Here is a 26,935-nt window from a genome sequence, read left to right as displayed (position 1 = left end):
AGAAAGAAAGAAAGAAAGAAAGAAAGAAAGAAAGAAAGAAAGAAAGAAAGAAAGAAAGAAAGAAAGAAAGAAAGAAAGAAAGAAATTGAAGACAGTTCAGCAGAACAATCCAGGGGCTTAAGAGACTGACTCACCAAAGAAGATTAAAGAAGTGCACAAGTATTGCTCCATTTTGGTAAATAACAGCCACAGTTGGACATGATAACCAGGCACAAATTTTGCCCTTAGGACTGAAACGGATAATTTAGTGCTGTTCACAGTGTTTGACTAGGAGTAATGGGATGAAATTAAGAAACAGAAAATCTGTTTTGAATACCACAAAACCCTTCCTGACAGTAAGATTCATTAGACTGTGGAAAAGCCTCCATCGGGGGATAATGGAGAAGGTTCATATATAAAATCTGTCAGCTTCAGTTTGCAGGTGTGCTTACCAAAATTACCTTCAGGTTCTATCCACGTGGTTTTGCATGTTGAATTTTACATTTACAAAACCTCACAAACTCATAACAAATTCAGTCTGAAATGCTGGATGTAATTCTGGGCTGCAACTTTTGGAGACAAAGTACACAGGGTACATACAAACTGTGATGCAGAGAGGGAGGGGGAAGAGGAGGAGACAACTGTAAATTGGGTGTTGCTATAAGTTATGGAAGCACTAACTGGCTTTGGTTAGAGCCTAGATAATTTGTTTTGTTCAGTGGGTGCATACACAGAAGTCCGGCTCTCCTTCTTTGGTCCTATGCTATGCCTACATTGTGAGATCTCCCCTCTTGCATCCTTTTGTACAACATGGACTCCTACATGTTGCACAGACCAGTGTACCAGAACTACAGGAAAGGACAGAATCAGTTCCATTGAATTTAATTAGCCTGAACATCAAGGCAAGGAAAAACACTGAGTTTATTGTACATTTTCCTAGCATGATAAATCAATCCCAGTCTTGAGCATGAGCACAGAATCACCTGAAAGGGTCTCCAGTGGCTGTGCATTTTCCATTTAATGTACTTGAAGCTTTATAAACTATGCAAGTGTTGTAGGACATCAGATCCCATGAAAACCACCTGGCCTAGGGGTAAATCACACTGCTTATGATGTCTGAATCAAAATTCAGCATAGTACCAGAAAATGACTTGTGGTAAAGGGAGGTGTTTTCAGAGCTACAGACAAGGTAGCTGGGCTTCAGCCCCACCTCTCTTTAAAATATTCTATGGAACACAACACTTTAAAGTGTAACAATCCATATCTTTTCTAACCACTAAATTCTACAGGTTCTGCAGGTAATTTCTTGGGGGCGGGGGGGGGGGGGAGGTAAGTGAGGATGGACGGAAAGGACCAGGCATGACTTAGACAAAATTAACCTGCAGCCAGTGTTAAGAGAAATATGCAGATATATTTAACACGTATTTAGTGTGGAGACAAAGACAAATTGGTAGAAACAATCAGAATTATATGTAGGTGTAACGGCAAATATATCTAAATAAACTGATATAATGTCCTCAATAAATTGAAGACAACATTACTGAATCACAAGGAAGTAGTGCTTCAGCAGTGCAGGAATATATAAGAATTATTCAGTGAAAAACATTATAATCCACTATTGATCACTGGGTGTAGACAATATAAATACCAGGGCATTAAGAGTGTTAATTAATTAAAAGACACTTTATAAATTTACAAAATATGGAAGCAGAGTTTTCTCTTTAATGGAAGAAGAAAGCTGGAGATGGACTCTTTTTATATGGAGTATAGTGATAGGACAAGGAGTAATGCATTTAAACCAGAAGAGTGTAGATTTTGATTAGCTATAAGAAAGAATTTATTTACTATGAGGGTGATGACGCACTTGAACAGGTAGCCCAGAGAAGTTGTGGATGACCCTTGAAGTGTTCAAGGCCAGGTTGCATGGGGCTTTGGGCAACCTGGCCTAGTGGAAGGTGTCCCTGCCCGTGGTAGAGAACTTCAGATGATCTTTAAGGTCCCTTCCAACACAAAGCATTCTGTGATTCTGTGATAGTTGGAAGAAAACCAAAACACATTTTTAGCTTTGCAAAAGTTCCATGCAAGACATCATGAGACTGGCACATTACCAACATAGGCACAATGATGAGTTGTAGGATCTGTTACCAGTTACATTATGAAAGAATCTGGGGTTCCCAGCTGAGAGCAGTTCATGGAAATCCTGCAGTCACAAAATTACTGAATAGCTATGGTTGGAAGGGACCTGTCATGTCCCACCGGCAGGGTTATGCAGGGAGTGACTAAGATTCGCAGATCTACTCAATATGAACTATGGTGAGATAATACTCAAGATATGTGCATAAACATCAACTTTAATAGGAACACGCAGAACAAATATTCTGTCAATGTTGGCACTGTCACAATTATATCTACCTGAGTTATGTGGCTTTATGGGAAATCAAGGTAGGCCTCGCATATCTTGGCAATTTTAAAGGTAGAAAAAATAGAGAGACAGAGAAAGGGAGAGAAAAGGAGAGAAAGATAGAAACATCACCAATCCTGGATCTAGCATTGGAACTGCTGAAGGGCATATTTAGTGTAGAGTGATTCCCCATGTGGATTTGTACATGCCTGTATATATTGTCCTTGGCTCTGGGAGTGGTTGGGACCCCAGTACTTTTCCATACCTATTAGGACAAATCAAGAGGAGTGACACCAGATCCCTCACCATGACCTCCCCCCTGTCTGTCTCAAGGGCCAACGGTCACCTGGGGACCATCCTTCTGCTGGCAGCAGGGTCAGCTGGAGCAGGTTGCTCAGTGACTTGGGGTTTGAATGTTTCTAGGAATTAAGACTCCCCAAGCTATTTGGGAAGCCTGTTCCTAAAGAAATTATTTACTTTGAGGGTGATGAGGCACTGGAACAGGTTGCCTGGAGAAGCTGTGGATGCTCCATCCCTGGAGGTATTTAAGGCCAGGTTGGATGGGGTTTTGGGCAGCCTGGTCTAGTGGAAGGTGTCCCTTCTCATGGCAGGGGAGTTGTAATTAGATGATCTTTAAGGTCCCTTCCAACCCAAACCATTCTATGATTCTATGGAAAGTCCCTTTAATGACTTCATATATTCTGTTTTTTGTTTGTTTGTTTGTTTGTTTGTTTCCTTTTCAATGTGATCACCATGCTTTCATGTACTCCATTATCATACCAAATTATAAAGATTAAAAAAAATAATAATAAAAATAATAATGTCACATAACTTAGCATGGTTTGCTTTTAGTTTGCCTTTAGCTACACAAGTGCTGTTTTGCTCTGAAAAAAACATTACAACTAATGCTTTGCATCAGATTGGCTACAGCAATATTTATTTGGAAGTAGTGTCAAAGAGTTCACAGCACTGTAGAAAATGCTACTCAAAATATTCAAAGAATGTGTTCTGGATATTCGGTGGGAGAGTAGTTTCTGGCTTGTTATGGTTATTTTTAAGATACCTTAATCTCTGGCAATGTCTGTAAAGAGCAAAATTCAGGCTTATTGTAACCACATTTATCTTCAGAGGTCACAGAAATCTAAGAATAAGAGAGGTCAGCTTGTTCCCAACATATTTGCCAGAAACAGAAGAACAGAGTTTATTATTATTATTATTATTTTCCAGCTTAAGGGACAGTGTTTGCTGCCTGTCTCTTGGGACACAAGCAAGATACCTCATTACCTCATGTTTATCAGGCAAAGTTCTGTCCAAAACTATGACTTTGGTAAGATCCAAATGAGGTTGGTGATAATGAGAAACAGTGGATATGAATGCTGACATTTTTTTCATAATTGTTTCCTGATAAGGGAACAGAAATACTCTCACAGTTGTTTTTCAGTCAGAGCAGTACATGGTCAAACATGTAGTATATGCTTCTTTTTTTGCAATCAATCTATTTATTTATGTATTTTGCTTGGTAGCACAGACACAATATTCTCAGGCAGGGACTGCTTTTATACCTAGTGCAGATTATTTCCTTCTCTCTATATATTGCCTCTGTTAAATCCGTGCTACTCTGATGAGCAATTTCCAAATACACTGGGAGAGTCATACACCATAAGTAGAGGCCAGTGACTCAGACCAGGTAAACAGCTGCAAAGTTAAGGTAAACTGCTGTAAAGTTAAGATAGCAGTCACAGAGAAGTGGGAGATCCATATGGATGGGGATGTTTGTTAAAGGAAAACTCATGCTAATTTGATACATTTTTATGGAAAAAAAAAAAAAGGGGGGGGGGGGAGGGGGTTGGAACCATGTTAGTGATTTCTCATGCAGACTGGAAGTACTCCATAGGTATCTGCATGTTGGGGTTTTCTGCTCTTCCTGAGGAGCAGTGAACTAGATACTACATACTAGATACTAGATACATATTTTAATGGAAGTTGACCTTTTTTTATCCCAGCCTGAAAAGATGATGCTGAAATATAAGAACTGCAGATGGGTAACAGCGCAGGTTTTAGGAAAGAGAATATTGAAAACTCATATCTCATAAAGTAAACAATGAGTTTAATAAAGAGAAAGAAAGCCTGGTTCTAATTAGTGGGAATCCATTTTAAAAAATGAATTCTGCCTTCATTGTCCTTAATGAAAATTATGTCTTTCAGTACAGAAAGGATTTTTTTATTCAAGTAAGTCTAATTTTTTTTTTTTTTTTTCCCTTTTAATGCATGGGAAAAAGCATTCTAAGAACCTTCTAACATTCTGAGAATACTCGAAAAGCTGTACTCTTAAAACCACATTCTTAAAGACACAAATATTATCAGCTCCCACTTGGAAAATTTTTGTCTGTCAAAAGACCCAAAGAAAGAGCTTTGTCTATGCAAAATATTATTAAAAGCATTTTACCTGCAGAATAAAACATCCTGTGCAAATGGGGAGTTTTCTGGCTGTGTTCCAGCCTTGAGATGACTGACATTGAAGTATGAGAGTGTGTGATTGATGAAGCCATGCATGGTTCCATTTTGACTGTATGCATATTGATACATAAGGCGTGGAATGAAGTCAGATGTGACAGCAATTACAAAAGCCTGGGAGACAAAAAAAAAAAAAAAAAAAAAAGAAAAAGAAAAAGAAAGAGAAGAAGAAGAAGAAACAACACAATTTTCATGTTCAAGTAAGTTTGGAGTGATGATGAAGTGTGAGTTAAATGGGCAGACCTGGTACAGAATGTGTACTTGTATAAATGCACAGTGACTCGCTCTGCCTCTCAATGAGAACATTGTAGTTAGGGATCTTGGAGGTCTCTTCCAACATAGACTACTCTGTGATTCTGTGATTCTGTGAGCACCTCGATTAAACTAGCTAAGTATAAAGTAGTCACCGTCAACTCTCGCCTCAACATCAGGACTTACACATTTGACACCAGTGGATGTCATGCTAAAATAAAACTGGTATAGTTGTGAGTGAATCAGACACACAAATATCTAGATCATACCAATAAGAATTCATTAAAATCATTTAAAACAGCATATTGGTGAATAGTCTGCATCAATATTATTGAGATGCAGTAGAGAAGCAGATTTGGGCATTAAGCATTATTTCAAATCAAACATGGCCATATTTACATTTCTGTCGCTAACAGATATATTAATGGAATCCTCCCTAAAATAAAAATGTTCAGAATTTGTTTGAGACAGGATTAAGGATCCTTAATTAATTAAGGATCATGAAGCTTCCAAGTGTATTCAGATAAAAGCAAGAAACTGCAAAGTTTTGCAGATCAGTGCATAGCACAGATCAGTGCTGGAAAGCCTGAAATCTATGCCTGATAGCAACTTCATGGGTAAAGGCCGCAGAGATTTCCTACCTTAAATCCTGGAAACAGTTAAGCCATAACTGAACAATATTCCACCCAAGTCAAACAACTCCACTTCTCTGGAAGCATTATAGTTCTCTGAGTTGTAATGATAGTTTACATATTGCTACAGAATTCTGTTGTGCTCGAAGTGACTGTACTAAATAAATTGCATAACACATCTGCACAAGTTTCCCCTTCAGTTTTCATAACACAAGTTTCCCCTCAGTAGTTACAACCATCTATATTTCTTAAGTGCTTTGAAATCAATGGGTCAAAAATCCCATAATATTATGATTAAACTCCTAGGTTTTTGTTTGTTTGTTTTGTTTTGTTTTGTTTTGTTTTGTTTTAAGAATATCTTTTTCTATTTAGATTTGATAGCTTGGGAAGTGTGTAAGACAACTCAGAAAAGCTACTCTTACAGACAAACGCTCTGTGGGAGAAATGATATTTAGAGATATAATCATATTGTAGATATAAGAACAAATGTTAATACTTTTTCTTCTAAGGGCTTTCTGCTTCTGGAATGCACTAATAGATGTTATGTTTACATCTTTTTCTTTCTTATCAGCAATTATAGTAGCAGTGACATAAAAAAGACGTGGGTATGAATGAGAATCAGATTTTTATCAATTGTCTGAAGTGTTGCCTCTTCAGATCCCATTCATCAGGTGTTTTTATGTGAATTAGTCTTCCTGTCCTACATAACACAAGGACATAGAGAATGAGGTGAGTCGATGGCCCTCTCGTTTGTAATTTAGATCATTTTACACTTCCACAAGAACAAACTGGATAATTTAGATTTTATACAATTTCTTGGTATATTTTTGGATATTTAATACCAATTGAGAAATTTAAACATCACTTTTATATAATATTGGAGTGACAATATAAGCACCTAAGATCATATTTAGAAACAGGCATAACCAAATACTTACATTAATGATAACTGAAAGCTTTCCAATACCACTCAAAATGTTATACCAAATTCCTGTAAGTGAAAAACAGGACTTGTTAAGAGATTTAGTATAATCTTTTTTTTTTTTTTTTTCTTCTCTGTTGAATTCTTGTTGTTCTTATCACTTTAATGATTTTCAGTTGCTTACCTATATCTTTTGCTCTTACTGTGTCTGGCCTCCTTAGTTCAGTAACAAACTTTTTTGCATCAAGTCGGACTTCTATAATGTTGTTCAGAAGAGCAAAGAGTGGTGCCAGAGGGAAGGAAGCAACGAAGAGTGTGACAAAGCCAAACTGGATAACTGGAAGAGAAATATGCATTGTCCTAGGATGTTTTTTGAAAGGAACTAGTAAACACAGCTGACTGCAAATTGTTGGTGAGCTTTGTGGGTGATAAAACACATAAAACTCCACCTTGCAATTTGGACAGTAATAAATATCACAAAGCAAGGCTATGAAAGAGAGAAAAAATTGTCACTATGTTTTATGAATGGTTCCAATAATCCTTCTGATCTCTAGCACATCAACACAAGCCAAAGTAAATAATACATTTACTAAAGTACAAAGAGTTCTCTGTGTATTCTTCTGCTGTTCAAGATGCTAGTTTTTCCTTGTTTTTTTTTGCCTGTATGGAAAAGCATGCATTAGTAAGCAGGAGGAGGAAATCTACAATGTGTGAATGTTTCTTCCTGGCTTCCTTTGGAAAATTTTGTGACAATCTGACAAGGACAAGAACACAATAAATATCTTTGTGAATGCATGAGTCTGTGGTGCCATACAGCATTTTCATCCCTACTTTTATCAATGATTTCCTCTTAAGTTAGAAATCTCCTGCCTGAAGTCCTAGCAAAGAATGTTATTGTCACTTATTTTTTCTTTCCTTTTTTTTTTTTTTTTTTTTTTTTCTGTTTTGAGGTTTGGTAAGGTACTTTAGGAAAAAATAAAAATAAAAATAAAAAAAATCACTGGTCCTAAAGAACAAGTAGTACTGCAATGAAGCAGAGACCTTCTGAATTCTCTGTGCTTCCCAGAACAGATATGCAACTAGTAAGTCTGGCTTCTTCCACAGATTAATTAAACAAACAAAGCAAACGAACAAAACCTCTCTCACTTTGAAGTGGATAGCACATTATCTTGTTCACAGTACTAGTTCACTAGTGTATCTTGTTCACTAGTACCTCAGAGTTCTGCTTACCAGTGACTTTATAATTGTATAAATAAAAAGACCACATTGTTTTCAGAGTGGAATATGCCTGTTTTCCAGGACCTGTCTTTATGCAAACAAATTATCTTCTAAATGGCTAAAGAAACCGATGTCACCCTGCAAAGCACAAAGCTGACATAATGGTGATTTTCTGAAACCTCTCAATGCTCTAAAGACGCTCAGAATAATGTAGTAAAACTAACAAACAAAAACTGTAAACAACAGTTCGTATTCTGTAAAACAAACTTTTTTGTTTACTTTTTCTGTAAAACATTTATTTGTTTTCTGTATAACAAACAGCAAACAAAACAAATAAAGAAACAAGCAAAAACAACAACAAAACCCCCAATTCCCTCCAGCAAATCTTCTTCAGCTTTAGGGTGAGTTTATCCTTAAATCTCTTGTCTTTCAGTGGTATGTTAGTGCACATAGAATCTACCCCATATGGGAGTCTCATTTGTGTATAATCAGAGTCTGTAAAGGACCACTTTTTTTTTTTTTTACTTTTTTTTTTTTTTTTTTTTTCTCCAAGGTGCTGAGAAATTAAGAAGTTGTCTAAAAGTCTTTTCTTCAATGGAAATTAGGAGGCATCTGTAGTGGATGTTACTCATGAGACTGGGTCATTTCATTGCAAAAATTATACATTATTTTAATGTAATACTTCAGGGAAGTGAAAAGGGTTTATTCCCTCAGAAAACTAAGGAAAAGTAGAAGAAGAGGAAAAAGACACAAAAGTATGCTGACGAAATGCAGAGAAATCCCAATAAAACTAAACTAATAAATCTAACTGTAGTTTACACTTCTGAATTAAATAAACAGCAGTATGGAAAAGGTGTTGCTGTGTATGATGAGGCAGTATGTACTGTCGTTTCTTTTTCAGCAAATCCCTGTGTCAGTCCTCTCTCCACTGTGAGAGAGCTGTTGCACTTTTTGTGAAAATCAGGTCTTTTCATACCACAAGTGTTTTCTGTAAAATAATTTCCTTAGGCACTGTATTCAGAGCCTACCACTAACTGATAGCTTTCTCCAGTATTTTCTCTTGCATGCATCTTCTTTTGCGTACACAGATTGTAAGTCTTCTAATTGATTTTCCTGCTTTTCTCTTACAAATGACAACATATTTGCATAGTAAATTATGATCTCTGTCTGAAATATATAGCCTTTTGATTCTGATTCTCATTGCTTTGCGATAGTGTATCCTAATGTACTCCAAGACTGAGCTTTTTCAAAGCATATGAGCACTCTACCCTTGAAATCATATTTTCCTGAATATTTTACATTCAGAGTCAGGAAAAGCAATTATCAACGATATAAAAACAGATGTTAGAATAATATCACAAAAACAAAATGAAATAAAAAACTGTGAATGCTTCACAAAATACATTGCTCTGAAATGCACCTTATTCAGTTTTAAGTGAATTTAGCTGGAATAGAGATGGCAGATTTCTGTTTAAAAAAAAAAAAAAAAAAAAAGAAAAAAAGAAAAAAAGAGGCATTTGCAATGTTTTAAGGATAAACCACACACACATTTGCTTTGATGTTGCTTGCAGACCCTTTTATTCATTGCCTGGGAAATTTCACTTTATTTATTTTTTTTCAAGTTCATGAGGAATATTCAAGGTATGCAAAGGTCTTCTGGATAATTGTGTAAATATGTCTTCATACAAAACTCTGTGCCAGCAGTCTTTGTGTGGCCATCTTGAAACCTCTTCAGTGTTCCAGCCTCCTTTTTATGAAAGTGTCAATGATGTAAAAAGCAGACAGAAAAAAAATAAAAAGAAAAGAAGAAAAAAAAAAAAAGGCCATAATTTAGATGGCCTTGAGTAGTAAATTTGCAATTTTTCAAAACAAGCAGTCTGTGAACAGTCTCAGCAATTTAATTGTGCTTGTTTAGTTTGGTCAGTATTTATGCAAATAGATATGTCAACATTGTTGTCAAGTTGCATGGATTAAAAAGAGAAAAAATCCCTGCAGCACAGTTCAGGTCCCAGAATCAACCTAGTTGTATCATGCTTGGGTTCTCCAGATGCGTGTTCAGTCACAGCAGAAACATTTACACTATACTGAGTGCACTTTACTGAGTGCCCTCACAAAGACTGTTCCATCAATGACAGCTGATGCCAAGACATCCTATTTTGGGCCAGAATACTTGATGGTAACACTGGAATATCCTTTTTACATTCATAAAGGTATGCCCACATCTTGAGAGAGTGGTACAGAGTTGAGGAAAATTCCAGGGTGAGAGGCAGCAGAATCTGTTCCGTGATAGTCCCCTTGTAAACAGACCCTGCAACCTTAGATATTGCCAACACCACGGCATCTTGGTGTGTTTATTCTATGAAAAATAACATGTTGGGTGGAGCAGAGTGAAGACACCACAGCCAGCTCTGTGATATCACCACAGGGTTGGAGAACTTGATGGTACTATGGAATTGATAAACTGCATAGCCAGCTCTGAATTGAACTAATAACAAAATCAAGTCCTCTAAGTGAACTTCGCTCATTATAATCTCAATACAATACCAAAGTATTGTACATCAAAACCTTATCTGAATGAACGTAATTGTTTATGGTTGTTTTGTTTTTTTTCTTACATCTGTATCATGTGCCATAGAATTATGTGTTACTCTAAGTACGTAATGGAAAAAATTCCTAAGAAGAAATTTTTCAATATATAGTCAAGCCTGGATGAGAAACTAAGGAAAAGGTGTAATTTACTACTTTTTTAGTAATAAATGTGTGCAACAAGCCTACATAAAACAGACTGAGCTGGTTTTTTTCAAATCCATACTAATTATAAAGATTATAGAAAAATGTAATTTTCTCTTCAATGATTCCTTTTTATTTATTTATTTATTTATTTTGCTGCCTCACACATTGCTTTTTTGATGGCTTTTCCTACTCAAGGGGAAATCCTTCCAAATCTCTCAGATTAATCCTTATGGTAGTCAGTTGCTACAGTCTTTGGATCTGATCATTTCCTTCTTAAAATTCAAAATGGAGTTTTGCCATTGCTTTTTAATAGAAGCCAGATGACAAAACCCTTTACTATTATTTCTGTCTGAGAAAAAATGTTTTCAATTAATTACTACATGAGCCTTGGATTCTTTGAGGGGCTAGACTGGAGAAGAATGAATGAAATAAGAATCTGAAAGTCATTGATGAAGTCATTTTTTTTCTCAAAAGATAGGAAAAAACTGTAGTAGTATAAACTTCACACATCCACATGCATCATTCAGATGGTTTTGGAGATTTTTTTTTTTTTTAATTTTGTTTCATTAGCAACATTTATTGCTCTTCTAAACATCAACTTCTTGCCAACCCCTATCACTACATGTGTTGTGAACTTGCTACCAGCTGGATGAGGAAATTGCTATACATGCTACATAATTTGGGAATGTATATGCTCTGGTATATTGGTCTGGGTCAAAAGTCATTGCAGATTTTTAGCAACAGGAAGTAATTATGACAAATATGACACCTTAACAGTGACAGTTTACATTTCAGGATTCATTGCAAAAAAAAAAAAAAAAAATCTGATCATGTACAAACACTGAAAATGTCTCTACTTAAGAATGTCTGCTAAGAAATATAAACATATATATCAGTTAATATTATCAAAACAAACCATCATCAGAAATTTCACTGGTGCAAATTAAAACTGTGTGTAGATATACTATTGACTGACAAGGCATGTTCAAGAAAGAAGCTCAGTACAGTCTGCTGAATGAAATCAGATTGAGAGTTGAGGTCACTAACAAAAAGATCTGCAAAAGTTTTCCCCAAAGGAAAACAGAGTTTATTTGTCATGGTAAAATATTGGCCTCTTCCTCCCACACTACTTGTACATGTAAAATGCCTCTGAAGTCAATGGAAGTTTATATGACTTTAGGTTTTACCCTCTTTTTTTTTTTTTTTTTAGATTTACATACGACTTTTATCTTAAAAACTTAATGTGTTAGTCTCAACTTCCTGCTTGATCTATGTTATATCAAAGTCATGTACCTGATTTTTCTGGTCTTTCTCTTAGCTAGATGTTTCCATTTCATAAATAATAACTGAAATACAACTTTTTACAAGAGTCAGTATCCATGAAGTCATCATTCCTACCACTGGATACCCTCAATTTGCTCCAATGCCTTTTTTCCACACTGCAGCTGCTCTCAGCCAATTGGTTTAGAACTATTGCAATATAAATCTTCAAGAAAACTAGCATTCCAGTTTATGAATAGGAGATTTTATCTTTGAAAAGCAAACAGATTTTTTGCCTCAGATTTCCCAGCTTCATCCTAGATACCTACGTTTTTATCATTTTAAAGCTTTGGTTTGAGAAAATCCTTAAGTCTACTCAAAGCCATAAATCATCCTACTGTCACAAGCTGTTAGGCCAAACCCTCAATATATCACCTTTCCTAACTAAAAAAGTAAAATGATAAGTGGCCATACTTCATTGGGTATGTCTTTCATGGACAGAGAGAGCTCTCAGCAAATTCATGGATTTGTGAATGGAAGGAGGGCTGAAAAGTTAACAGGCTACCATTTCCTTTTATATACTTTCCTGATGACATCTAATGCAAACGATGAGAAACCTTTTTACAGATAAGCAGATTTATTTTGTTTTGGGTTGTAGATGACTCCTGAAGTGGTAGTGATAAGCATGGTGGTCTAGATGCTGGCTTTGGGACAGCTAGAAATGACAATCCCAAGGAACAGGATCACCTGTAACTGATTTAATTTAGGATGATGTTAAACATTCAAATGCAACAAATCCTGTAATTACATATAAAGAGCTGAACACTCTCTACTGCAGCATTAGGTAACCTTGTAAAATGCATGAATTGAAAGAAGGTAACACTCCTGGGCACTTCAGCACAGACTAGCTTTAAGACAGAAATGGCTGTAGCCTGAGTGAGTGAGTGGGTGAAAGAAATTTGGATTGTTCTTTTCCTGCCAACAATTCCCTCTTCCATGTTTGTCATTTTTCAATCTTGCTGTTAATAGATTAATCATGATTAAAGGCACTGGCATGGTGCTCCCAATAGCCATTACACTGTCTCTCACTTTAATGGTGTGGTGATAGTATCGTTGCTGAAATGGAGTACAGTGATTGCCTGATTTTGCAGAACAAAGTCCAGTGAACAAAATCAGAAACACATTTCCCAATATGAAAATACAGGAGATTACAAAAAAAAAAAAAAAAAAAAAAGAGAGAGAGAGAGGGAAAAAAAGAAAATAAAAGGAAATACCAGCAGGTTTGAAATGGCCAGTCCAAAATGGAAGTGAGATAGTTATAGCAAAAGCTCCTCTACTTTTGACAAATTGTACTGTAAAGCTCATCCTGGAATTGCTCCAACCATCATCCCTCAGACAAGTGGTGTCTCCCCAGGAATAACCTGCCTCATGAGGAAATGTAAAGAGAATATATGACTTGAAGCATGGGAGTGGACCAGAGTTCAAGTCTCCTTCAGAGAGGGCACATGTCAAGCCTTTTGACAGAAAGACTAGAAAAGGCAATGACTACCTGGTGATTAGGGTGGGTATTGAATGACCTGGATTCCAGAGTGTTGGCTTGGTGAGAAGTTTTCTATGTAGTCTTAAAGATGTCAGCCATCTTCAAAACCTAGGCCATCCTGGCAGGACAAACCTAAAATTACTTAATACTTGGATAGAAATATGTAACCTGGTCATGACTGCCTCTGCATAAAACACTTGCGAGGGAGAATCCAAAGGCTACAGCAAGCCCAGTCTAGAGTTTCTTACTCATTTTTTTCATTCCCCATTGAGCAGATAGCCACAGATAGCAGTGAGAGTTTGAATGAAATCTGTGTAAATGATTGAGAATTAAGATCTGAAATGGTAATTAAATATTTCTCTTCTCTCCTTATTAACATAACTCTTCTCTTATATCCCAGCATTTTTTTAAGCAATTCATAAAATAAAAGTCTTTCATATGCATTTGCTGTTTTGTTTCCCTTTACTCCCCCACTCAAATCAAATTTAGAAAAACAGAGCAATCTCAGCTGACAGGTTCAGTGCTGAGTTGCACAAAGTGCTTCCTGTCGGTGTGGGTGGTCTGAATAACTCCACAGTGAATCTGACAGCTGAGTGCAGTGTTATGGACCCAGGGCAACAAGCAGGCTGGGGTGGTGCAGCTTGAGTTTCATGTGCTACACATTTCTCTGGAATCCCATGGACGAGGCATAGCTTGCTGTGGCACACTATGAGTCTCAGTGAGACATTCTCTTCACTTGATAAACTAATCTTTTGTAAACAAATACTTAGATTAGTAATTCATCCATTCATTTGAAGGGCATCTGCCTAATTATCCTTGAGTGATTGCAGAATGAGGCACTCAACATTGTTTATCATCTAGGCATGAAGGACTGAAATAAAATACAGGCTTAATGTCAAATGATTTATAACATCAGTAGCTCAGGACCTGATACTATAAGTTATTCCAACAAGGCGGACCTTTGCTTCTAAGTGGTGTGTGTCCTCATCATTTAATCAAGGGTGATCTCCTATATAGACATCTTACAGACATCTTTGAGTTTACTCAACTTTTCCAGAAGAAAAGTCATCTTGGGCTGAAGTAATATGTGGAAAAATTCTATTGTGAAGGAGGATTTTTCAGCAAAGTTCATGTGCAGAGGCAAATAAGGTAATAGAGGTTGCAACACACAAACAGATCCTAAGGTGAGTTGAAAAAACTGAGAGGGAGATAATGGCAGCTACGGGCTTTTTTGCATTAACTTAACTCATTAACAGAGTATAAGGTTCAGATCCATAAACACATCTATAAAAGAGATCTCCAAATCTGCTATTATATAATTTCTCTTTGGAAAGGGAATTCCAAAATCTTACTCATTTCCATGTATTCTGGAGTCAGTCCAGTGAAAGGTTCCAAGCTGTAGTCAAGATCCCATTGCTGAGGGTCCTTCGATTGATTGGTGTTCATTTCCTTTGGTTCAGTTCTTCCATCCTTCAGCTTCCTGAAGAGCTTCTTTAACTTCCTGAGGAACAAAAAGTTAGACTGGAGCAAATCTTTTTCCTTTTTTCCCCCTACAGGATCTGGTCTAAATTTTTGCACTGTAAAACAAAATGTATATTAAGTTACTTCAGTGCCACACAGGCTGGGTTTGCACCATCCACTTAAGTTATGATGCTTCTTATTGCCAGGTGATAGGCTGATGGATGCATTTGTTGCTCTGTTCCTCTGTTGAGGGAAGTTACAACATAACACTGTTATGATGGAGTTGAACCTAGTACTTTTAATGCTTTTTTTTTTTTTTTTTTTTTTTTTCTCTCTCTAAATACGTGTTGAAGAAACATCTTTCCAAAGCTCAGGCACCTTGGGCCTAAATAATACTAGTGATTATTAATACGTCTCCCTCAAGAATGAATAAAAGAAAGAAACAAATAAACAAATAAAATACCAGAAGATAACGTGATACCTTCATATGTCACATCTAGTACAGGTGTACTTTTCTCTTAATGTGAAACTTGGGAACTTCCATATAGTATACTTTTAAGTATATAAATATTAGTGACTTAAAGTTGTCCCTGTGACCAACAGAAAACACCTGAAGCTCCTCAGGTTCCAGTGCTGTTTCAAACCTGAGGATCTTTTTAAATGGGCAAAAGGAAAAGGTTTTGCTTGCAGAATCTTAAAGAAGCACTCCTTACTGAAAATGATGAGACAACTAATAAAAATAATAAAATACATTCCTATGAAATGTCCAGTATAAGCAACGTTTGAATTCTACTAATGGCCTTTTGCACCTGGAGGAACATGTTTCCCTTGCAGCTACCTAACAACCAAACAGTCTTCAAACTAACAGGAGAGATTCATAAGAGAGCTTAAGAGATTCATAAGAGAGCAAGACCAGTAGAATTTGTTCTCACAGTTGTTTGTCTTTCCATTCACACACAAACAGACATTCTACCTTATTACTTTGCATTCAGTAAGAAACTATTGGTATAGAAGTCACTTGGGATATATGTAGTAAGATTCGCTTCAGTACTCAACTATACAGCCCATACTGGAACTCACTGAGGAAGAACGGGAGCTTATTGGAACTCCTCTGCAAGCTTATTCCTAAACTACTAGAAACTACAAAATTATTTAACTACTAAAATCAAACGTGAAAGATTTCACTGAGTACTTGTGAATAAATACACATTTCTAAATAATTTTTTTTCTAATTATTTTTTAATAAAAATTAACTTTCTTGAGTGAGAGTTTACTGACAACGTAAAAGGCAAAGTATGCAGATTTATGTAGATCCTGAAAAACTTCATCAGCAGTTAGAAGCTTTATGTACTTGCACAACTGTATTATCTTCCTTCAGAGATTTTTCAAAAGAGTTTTAGTTCTAAGTTTTCTTTCAAATGTGCCTTTACTGTGTATAAAGAATGAAACAGTAAGCTAGCACAGAACTGCTGTTATTATGAGACTGGGAAATTCCTAATTTTAGTCAGAAAATATTATTGCTACCTGAGAAGTACACATCTTGCAAGATTAGCTGTGTTGGTGAGTTTTGGCTACCCCTGAAGCAGAAAGCAAAACAGTTTCCTACCATGTAAACACAAGTCAGTTTTGTCTCCCAGATCCCATAGATTAGAAGAGTTTGCATCTGAAATTCTCATTTTGACAATGTTTTACAGCAACACCAGCCATTTTGGCCAAACTATAAATTACTCACATGGGTGAGCAATTATTTGTGCAAGTATTTCTTTGAACCTCAGTAGGTGTAGTAGTATTAATCCATATCCCACCAAAACGGGGATACAAATTTAATGACACAGACAAATACATGAATTTCATAAATGGTATAACCCCAGTGTAAAATTAATCCCTTTCTAAAAGAAGAGTGAAGAGTTCCCATTGCCCCCATGGATGGCATTTCAAATTCACAGGCATGGATAACTTCATGCTATTTTATACATTAAGAAATTCCCATGGATAAATGTAATAGAGATATTTCTTCAGAATCAAGGAAGTGAAATACAGTTGAATTAGCACAGAACATCAAGATTTATACTTATTGTATGTCTTCATTTTGCAGATGAGGTTTATTTTTCAAGAATGTGCACAACGTTATTTTATAGTTTTTCACATATGTGCTATATGTGTGGAAATCCAGAATAACTGCAGTAACATTTTGCCAATAGTGTAAACAGAGCTCCCCCACAAACATTTTTCCCACAGCTTGTGATAAATCCTTTGAACTAGAGCTGTGTAGCCTGGAGACGGGAGCATAGAGAGAAACAGTAGGGGAATTCATACACCTCCAGTTAAACAGAACCACTTTCTCAGACCCTAACTTATGTAGCAGGGCAAAGCTACCTGGAAAACATTGCAACTAAGGTCTTTGCAGAGTAGGTTTATTGCTTTATCCCTGAATATACACTAAGCTATATAGGAACACTTTGTCACCACATAGTACAAAGCCTTATAGCAGCTTGGAAATACACATAGTGACAGCAGAATTTCTACACCAAGTGGTGTTTACAGGACCTAATCAATTTAATCACCAGTAAGGAGGAAATTGGGTTCGTCAGACATTCCCAGGACAGATTTATATTTGTCAGGCTCTGTCAGTCTCAGAACCACAAAGCTGCACAAATCAATAGATTAACTCCATATTTTGTTCCAGGTGCAGATGAAGACATAATTCATAAGTGTGATGCAAACATCATCAATATTTCAACAATACCCAGGTATGTTGCGGATAAGCAAATAGTTTGAGTACCCGAACATTCAGTTTACATAGTTTGAATAAAAGGGTGGAGAACATTTAAAATACCTTACAAAAATAACTAGTTAGATAGATCCTTACCTTCTACATCATGCAAACTCAGCCATTTCAAGACAGTAAAATGTTCTTTCCATACCTCTACTTTTATAGCAATCAAGGGATGTAATATTCAGAGGGTAGGAGACTGGGGGCAGGAGTTAAAACAATCAAAGAATTCCCAGGATGCCTTTCCAGTATATCCCAATTAATTTCTTAATTTAAGGGACTCTCAGAGGAGAGTGAACAATAAGTTCAAGACATTGTTAATTTCTGTTCCAGTAAAATGGTATGAGCTATAAATGTCCCTCACATTTCTGTAGACAGATGAGATTGAAGAGCATCTAACTGCCATTGTGCTGCAGCTGAGATAAAATTTGGGTGTGTTAAAATGTGAAGTCTGTAGTTTTGTGTTCTAATCCTCTAGTTATAGCACCACAGAGTCAAGTTATGTAGTTTCATACATACATATAACTCCCCTGTGAACACTGTAACTAAAACAATAGTTGTTTTTGTGTTTATTTGGGAATACACTAAACCCAGGACTCAGTTACTCAGAATAATTTTTTATTTTTTCAGTATACATTATCAGTTTGAGCCATGCATGAGGAGTAGATCATTTCACCTTTTTGAATTAAGCTTTGAAGAACATTCTGATTTTTATTTTGTCATTTTAACAAGAATTAACTAACTAAAAGAAAGCCAAACTAATTATTTTCAAATTTTCTACAGAAATGTATTTTAGTGTTGTATCCAAGCATGTGAAGTTTCAGATGAAACAGAAGGGTGTCAGAAAGTTAAAGGAACACAGAACAGAGATTTGCACAGGATTATTCTCCAGCTACACAGCAGTACAGAAATAAAAATGAGTTTTGCAGAACGCTATAGTTGCACATATGATTGCCTTATTAAAACTGAGTAAGATCTTCACATGCACTTGTCTGAAACCTGTTTGTAAATACTCAGATCAAAATATTTAAACAAAGTTGACAGCCAGTAATAAACAAGACCTATTTTGGGTTTTGATTTCTGCATGCCAGGCAGCCTGACCAGTGAGAAAGAGGAAGGTTTGTCTTTTCAGGGTGAGTTTCTAATGCATTGTGCAGTGATGCGTCTAATGCTCAAGAGTTACAAGCAGGAAAGTTTAATGGCACCACTATGCCACCTGAATCTGGACAGAGACTGTAGAACTGCCATTATTTCTGGTCCTTTTGCCAATTAATGTCTAAAAACAAGAAAAATTCTTGAGACTGAATAGCATGAACAAAGAATGAAGGTAGGAACAAGGAGAAAGAAAATGATTTTTTTTTTTTTTGTCAGAAGGCTATGTCTAGAGCAGTTAAAACGGTACTGCATTTTCTCACAAGATGTCATCAAACTATTGTGTTAGATAAGAGGTGGGTACATGGCTTAATGACACTGTTTGTCATTTCTAATATAGCAAATAAGCATCCAAAAAATAAAAAAAAATAAAGGACAAAAATAGAGAAATCAAAAACAGAGGGATGATTCAGCTGTTAATCTATTTATATAGTAAGGAGAAGTATCAGGATTTGGGTGAGCTGGGAGAAAACATGAAGTTGACTTGGAAAAAATGAGAAATGATACAGAATGGTATGTAGAGAGGCTGGAGATGTAGAGTAGATGTGGGCAAGTTGAATTGGGACAACAGAGGAAAATGATTTTCTTGGCACAAGTTTTTCTGTCTTTGGTTCCTGTGCAGTCCCACAATCCATCTCCATCAGCACTTGCTGGAAAGATTGGAACTGAGGATCAACTTACCTATTTCTCAAGACTCTCAGTTAGTAAATGGCCTTGTGCACTGCAAAGATCACCCATGACAGTCACCAAGAACTGGATTTGAAGTATTGCATTGCAACACCTTCTATAACAGATGTGCAAATGGGAACTCTGCATGAACTTAAATGCAAGGCAAGTCAGAAAATCCCCAGAATCCAGCTGCCAGAGATGAATGATTATTTATATTGGGTGGTTTTTAAGGTTATCCTTCCAGTTTATGCTTTTTCCCACGCACCATGCTAGAAAAGAGTGCAGGCAGAAAGCTAGATAGAAAAGTGACTAGGTCAAGTAGCTGGAGCACCTCTATCTAGAGAAGACGATGGAAGTGCACTGACTTAGATTCTTCTGCCCTTGTGTTTAATGTTGTTTTCTACTTTGGGGAAGGAGACCTGAGAGTTCAGGCTTTTCTTCTGTCATATTCCTACAGTCTGTTAAAATAAGGAGAGAGCTTCTCATATTAATAGGCAGAAGGTACAAGAAGAAGGCAGGGGAGGAAGGAAATTGTTCTAATTTCTCATCCTGGTCCATAAATTTATGGTATAGTCATGCTTTGTTGGCCCACTCAGACCTCCTGGATTCTATAGGAGCTTCACCCGTGTTTGATATTTATTGACTTCTCAAAAAGATAAAAGAAAAAAAAAAAGGGGGGGAGGGGGGGGAATATCCAATTAAATAAGAATAATTTATGAGAGGTGAAATGCAATATTAAAGATAGCAACTATGAAAGCATGCCTTTAAATTGGTTATATTATCTCTTGATATTTTCATCCAACATAGTTAAGTGTATTTTGAAATAAACAATGGAAAGTGATGTTGAATTAAAAGGTCAAAATTGGGGGTTCACTGAAGTTGATGCTTTTTTTTTTTTTTTTTTTTTTTTTTTCCATTGACTTCAATAAGGCCAGGATTTCACCCTAAAGGTTTATCACCAAGGTCAAAGAGACAGAGAGATAAAATAAAGATACGGATTTATTTTATTTTATTTTATTTTTTTTCCAGTGATTTCAGAAATACAGAATAAAAGTAAAGCAGTCTTAAAGGAACTTTAGGTTCTGTCTCCCAACCCTGCAGCCTTTTAAGGTCAATTTCTGTGGAAACAGTAAAAGAATGGTATGTGACATATCTGAGTGAACCATAGCAAACTTACATCTGTTAAACTTGTGAATTCCAGCCCCACGCAACACACATTTCAATTCAAGAAGGCTTAACTTTCCATAATTCAAACATTGTTGCATTTACCTAGCAGTTTTGATATTCTTGGATGCAGAAATGGAAAAAAAAAAAAAAAAAAAAAATCACAGAAAGAACACTAGAAAGTCACATCTGTCAGCTGTGGGGCAATTTCTGCAGAAACATCACAAGAAAAGGTAAGGATGTGGTGATGTGGTCCAGTGACCCTGCACAGTGCAGGACTTCCATCTGAAGTTTAACTACATATCTCTTCAGTCAGCACTGATAAGCCAGAATGAAGACATCAAATGATGTTTCCCAATTGCTGCAACCTTTATGCTAGAGACATAATGGATGAGTGTTGCTTATAAACTCAGCCTATCATGTGCTTGCTTATTTGTATTTTTTGAGTGAAAGAGATAACAAATTAGACTAAGTTTCTGCGATCTTCTGTAAACCAATTAATATACCCTGAGCTTTATGATAAATAAAATCAGAAGATTTTCTGGAAATAACTGCAGAAATCTACAGACTTCAACAAGGAAGAAAAGCATTTTGATCCGGGTCATCATATAATTTAGCAGAGAGATACTAGATGTCTAGAGATGTTCCAGATTTGAATAATAAATTATCATTTATGATAGCCCCATCTGCCTCTCCATATGAGTAAGGCTGGCTTCAGCACTTGCACTCTGACCACAGTGAAAATCCATGGATACAATGAAAGAATTCATCTTACTCTGACTCTCATTCCCTTCCAAACAGGCACAAAACGCGGAGAAAAACACAGCTGCTAAAACTGGAGAAGAAAAGAGTGATCTATCTTTCTGCAACAAGACAGTTTGTCACAGTGCATTGCCTGTGTGAAGGTAGATTTGGAAAACAGAAGAAGAATCCAATGAAGACAATGATATCTTGTGATAAGATAAGGGAAACAAACAAACAAACAATTCTCCCTCCTCTCCCTTCCCCCCTCCTTCCCCCTCTCCCCCCAAATGAAACAAAACAAATAAACAAAAACATTAACAGAAAAGAGGTAGCAGAACAGATAGAGAGGATAAAGTAGGAAGCCAGGGGCAGAGAGTGAATATTTATCTAAACATCTGCCACATCTGCTAACAGCAGCATTTATAAATGCAATAAGTTCACATGAGATGGTCATGCTAGAACTACTTGTGCAACACATATGCATGTTTGGAGTCCCTGTTGGTCTGCATATATGTGTCCAGCAGCCCTATGGCCAGCTCTCTGAAAGTCTGGCTTATCAATACTCAGTGTGTCTGTGAATGTGTGTATGCAAAGCAGATGAGGTAGAACAAAGTACCATTAAGGACCTAGTCTAAACCAGTAGAGTGGTCCATGAAGAAATACAAGGCTAGTTCTGATGTAATTAGCTTAATTGCTCAGTAAAGCACAGTGCTCCTCCTGGTATAAACAGGTCTGGCAAGAAGATATACAGATATACACTTGGTTTTCTTGACAATGTAGACAAGCAAAAAAAAAAAAACAGATGTGTTTATTTCATGATGACAAGATACCATTGTGACTGAAATGAAGTATTTTTCTTGGAAGAAGAGGATGAAAGTTTGTTTGTTTTAAACCATTATTCAGTTTTTTAAAAAAGAGTTCACTATAGGTTGCTGGCAGCAGAGTGAAGGAGCAAAAATGAGGGGGAAAAAAGGGATGAAATTGTCATATTCTTGCACTAAGAGTTATAGGCAGGGAATTGAGAAACAATTTGACAGTATGTTTTCTGTTTTGGCTGGATCAGCCTCTGTTTTCATGAATCAAAGATAATAAACTATTTCTATCATCATAAAATTACCATTAGAAAAGTCCAGTAGCCATAAGTCTTTGGGATACAGGAAAAAGAATCACACCAGGTTTATGTTGAGAAAGCTTTAAAACTTCAACATTTCAGATATTTTGAGAAAAAATTACCACTCTTTTCTCAAAATAAACTGTAAATTCCATGAGATGTAGACAGAAAACAGGCCTCCCTAGTGAACTTTGACACAAGAATAATGAAACCATCTATAATCCACATTTGATTTGTTTGGAAAGTTTTTCTGCTCTGTATTTAAACTGCTACTTAAAAAAAAAAAAAAAAATCTTGCCAGGAAAGGGGAGGAAAAGGGCTCATTTTTTAAATAGTTATAATCTTTCAAGCACCACTCATCTTGGTTTCTAGTTAGTAACATCAAGACCTTCTGTAGGGATGTGATCCAAAAGCTACTTACACCAGTGAAAAGATTCTGACTAACTTCTGTGGATTTGAAGCTTGCACCTAAGCCAGACTCTTTACCTAATACAACATTTCACAAACCACTGCCACCAACAAGGATGATTCAGTTAACAGAAATAAGAGCAAACCTCCCAAGAGCCAGGAGTTGGACATTCTCAGTGGATTTTTCTGAGATCCCCTTGCCACTGGAGACAGACAAAGAGAGTTTTCTTGATGTATTGAGAGCAGAAGGCACTGTGCAGTAAGCATCCTGTGTCAGACAGATGGTGAATAGCTTTACAGAGCCTCTCCCATACTCTAGCTCCTGCATCACACAGTGACATAGTGACATGCAGACACATTAGAAATGTATGAACTTCATCTGTAAACCCGTAAAATAGTCATAGATCAAGTAAAACATTTTAACTTCTTTTTTGAGCTATTGCTTTTCTCCACACACTTTCTCGTCCACTTTACACTAATTTGTATTCAACGCTGCTATCCTGACAGCTCCTCTAAAACTTCCCAAGAGATCTATCATACCTTGCCTGTTTTCCCAGGTTTCTAAAATTAATTTAGATCAATTATTTAATATGTTCAATCATTTTCTTTAAGCCATTTACTGCAGATAGAACTAATTATTCAACATAAAATACAGCCAGATCATTTCATCACAACTGAAAATGTGATTTATCATCACATTCAATTAGAAACTACTGAAGTCAGTGACAAAAGTCCCATTCAGCTGAATAAGGATCAAGCCATTAATTTACAGTGCCCTAGGAATAAAGTGTGGCAATGGATAAGGCTGGGATACATACGGGATTCCAATTTCAAACAGATTGTTTTGAATCAGTTGTTTTCCAAGCATAATGATGCTCAGCTGAATACAGAGTTCCATCAAACAGCCTCCTGGTGCACACTGTAATTAAAAACAAACCAAAACAAAACAACAACAACAACAACAAACATGTAGAGTGTGAGTGGAATAAGATAATTAATTTAAAAGTACTGACTTGGATGTACTGACTTGGATGTACTGACTCCCACCAATGTCCATACGAGCCTGCCAGTCCTGCCACCAATTTTCTCTAGAGTGCTGAACTCATTGATCATTGCAATTCCATCCTTAACAAGGTATTTCATCTCTACTCATAAAACCACATTAAGGAAAATATGTGGTGCTCTGAAATAACTTATTGTGCCCTGGGGCTACTATATTTCCTTTTAAAATATTTACTATATAATCAATATAATCAACATAATGCAATATCACCAGTAGTCTTCCAACCTGATGTCTCCCAAGGGAGGAGAAAGTCTTCAATCTTGCAAAGACTTATGCTTATCTTTGTTGTAAAACCATGAGTAAGTCTGTTGCTTTTCAAGGGAATATCCACAGCAGTTAAAAGGATTTAAAAATAAAAAATAAAAAATAAAAATATTTACAGGTTTAGCACAAAATGGCCACAGCTTTTTAGGCTATTAAAATCACTGAGCTTCTAGTAATCTACAGAATTAAGAACACAAGTTCAAATTCCAGATCTGCGATAGGTTTCCCAAGGGCCTTGGTCAAATCATTTAATGCTTGCACCTTAGTGTTCCATTGTAAAGCAGAGAAATGGGGATGCTTCACCTAAGACTGTGAGGTGCTTAGAACTGCAAAAAGAGAAAACATACAGCTGCTGCAGGGGGAAAATTTGTTTTTTGTCCATTGATGTTGAAGATTTAACACATTGGTAAACTTGTTCTTAATACGTTTCCTATTTTTCCCTTTTTGTCTATATTTCACTGAAACACTGTACATGCATCTCTCTGTGTTAATGATTTTTCAGTTTTAATTTCATGTGTACTTACCTCTTCCATTCGATAACCATCAAACACATATACATAATGACCAGGACGGCCAACAAATCTGAAAGTGATAACAATACATGAAATAAAATAAAAAAATGGGAAAAAAAAATAACTTTAGCAATATTTTTGTTTTTCATATTAGCTAAAATATTTCAGAACGAGATGCTTCAACATGAAGTTTAATACTCAAAATCTATTCAACTTCAATTATTTAAAATGATTTCAAAATATTAGGCCTACACATGTTTTTCTACCACATCTCGACTAAATAATTTTTATTTTAAAAAAAGTCTGTGTTAAAAATAAAAAATAAAAAAAAATCTCTCCCTTGATTAGAGATCACAGACAAAACTGGGAGCACATATTGTAAATCATATTCTCTTGCATTTGAGTAATACCCTGAACATAGAACATTACTTACACACCTATACACAATCAAGGCTCTTATGACTAAACTGAGAAATTAACTTTATTATAACCATATAAAACAAACAAACAAAATGGTTAAAAAGATAAATTGGAGATATGTTTCATTAATGTCTTCCTATATTTACAGCTGCTGGTAAAATGTATCATTAATTCTTAAATCAGTAATGCTGAATAGGGTTAGTGAAATATATAGATTGACAAACTTTACAGCCCCCAAAAGGAACAGAAAAATGATATGAAACAGAATCAAGAGGATGTTTTAAAAGTTTTTGCCAAAGTTTTAGCAAACAATCATTTTAAGTTTCCCACTCAAAAACATGTGCAATACCGTGGATAACTGGGTCCCCAAAGACAATGACTCTGAACCCATAGGAAGTCACACTTATTTAGCAGGACAGCTGAATTAACTTTTTGGTCAACCAGATCATTTGCCAAAATATTCAACTTCCAGTTGACTGTAACTATTTCTTAATTTAACTTGGGCAAATAGTGAAAAATGTGGAGAAAGTGATAGGGAAAATCATTCCATATTTTTAAAACAAATTGGAAAAATATATTTTGCTAAATGGTGCTTCAAGAAAAATGTACTAAAATGTGAAAAACACCAGCAGAGCAATAGTTTTTGTTCATAAATGCAACTTCTTTCTTTCACTGAAAGAAAGACACACTGGGGGTGTTGATTATTTTTATTAAGAAACTAAAACAATTACATTTCAGAACAATGCTCTTCTTAGAAGAGAGACTGGACAGCACTAAACATCATTCCTTCCCATTCAAGAGCAAGGTTAAGACAATTCTGTTTACAATGTTTGTCATAGCCGGTGAAGGTTGTGAGTGCCAGACTCAGTTAGGTAGCTCTTTGACTGTATTTTTGAACACAGATCCACTAATATAGACATATCTATATACATTAATATCGATACATAAAGGACATTTTTCCTACCTTCCTTTAAAAAAGGCAACATAAAAAATTGGTGCATATGAATTCACAAACTTCAATAGGAATGCTTTCAAAATCAATCTCTCCTCAAAGGCTTTCTCTGTTTTTGGTACCTCTGGGGTAAAAGAACCAAACCAGATAAATCAATTAGTAAACATCAATGATATCCACAAATACAACAATGAACTGCAAACTTCAAATTCATATTGTTTTGTCTTTCATACTTTTAATTTCTATCACTGCACATTAACTCCTCCACTGTCTGACACCTTCTGATTTCCAGAGTCATTTCAAATTTCCAAATGGAAATTAAAGACTCTTTGTTGGAAACATTAATGATGTCAACTTAATGAACTTGATTCTCTGATATGCTTCTGATAGTTTATCTCAAGTTGCTAAGGGGGATTCAATATATTGGTGTCAAAAATCAACAGCCCTCCCATATCTGGCCTGGATATGAAAATACATCATCTTTTCTTGTCTCTTTCCCTGCTGAGATACCTGGCCAGACAACATCACCTTCCTCTGCTTCAGATCATGTCTGCAAAATCTTAGCACAGGCCTACAAGTACTCTGACATCTATTATATTATTCAACGTATAACACTATTAAATATATTTTATTAATATTATGAATATATTAATAACATAACAATAACAGAGAAGAGAGAAAGAGAGAGAGAGAAAGAAAGAAGGAAAGAAGGAAAGAAAAAGAAAGAAAGAAAGAAAGAAAGAAAAAGAAAGAAAGAAAGAAAGAAAGAAAGAAAGAAAGAAAGAAAGAAA

The 26,935-nt window shown here is 35.9% G+C and overlaps 1 protein-coding gene across 1 annotated transcript in view; it reads right to left on the bottom strand.

The window, feature by feature from the left end:
* The window catches only part of ANO2 (anoctamin 2), a 117,720-nt gene that overhangs the window by 3,353 nt on the left and 87,432 nt on the right, over positions 1 to 26,935 (bottom strand). Inside the window, exons 7-13 of the mRNA XM_035312025.1 lie at positions 26,157 to 26,268; positions 24,785 to 24,842; positions 23,752 to 23,852; positions 14,804 to 14,952; positions 6,885 to 7,037; positions 6,717 to 6,769; positions 4,827 to 5,008 (exon numbers count right to left, since the gene is read on the bottom strand). Of these exons, the coding sequence (XP_035167916.1) occupies positions 4,827 to 5,008; positions 6,717 to 6,769; positions 6,885 to 7,037; positions 14,804 to 14,952; positions 23,752 to 23,852; positions 24,785 to 24,842; positions 26,157 to 26,268 (808 nt within the window). The remainder of the gene's footprint in view (positions 1 to 4,826; positions 5,009 to 6,716; positions 6,770 to 6,884; positions 7,038 to 14,803; positions 14,953 to 23,751; positions 23,853 to 24,784; positions 24,843 to 26,156; positions 26,269 to 26,935) is intronic.

This window comes from Oxyura jamaicensis, chromosome 1 (genome assembly GCF_011077185.1).
Source record: "Oxyura jamaicensis isolate SHBP4307 breed ruddy duck chromosome 1, BPBGC_Ojam_1.0, whole genome shotgun sequence".
In the NCBI taxonomy this organism is placed as follows: Eukaryota; Metazoa; Chordata; class Aves; order Anseriformes; family Anatidae; genus Oxyura; species Oxyura jamaicensis.
This window is presented reverse-complemented; position numbering and strand designations above follow the sequence as displayed.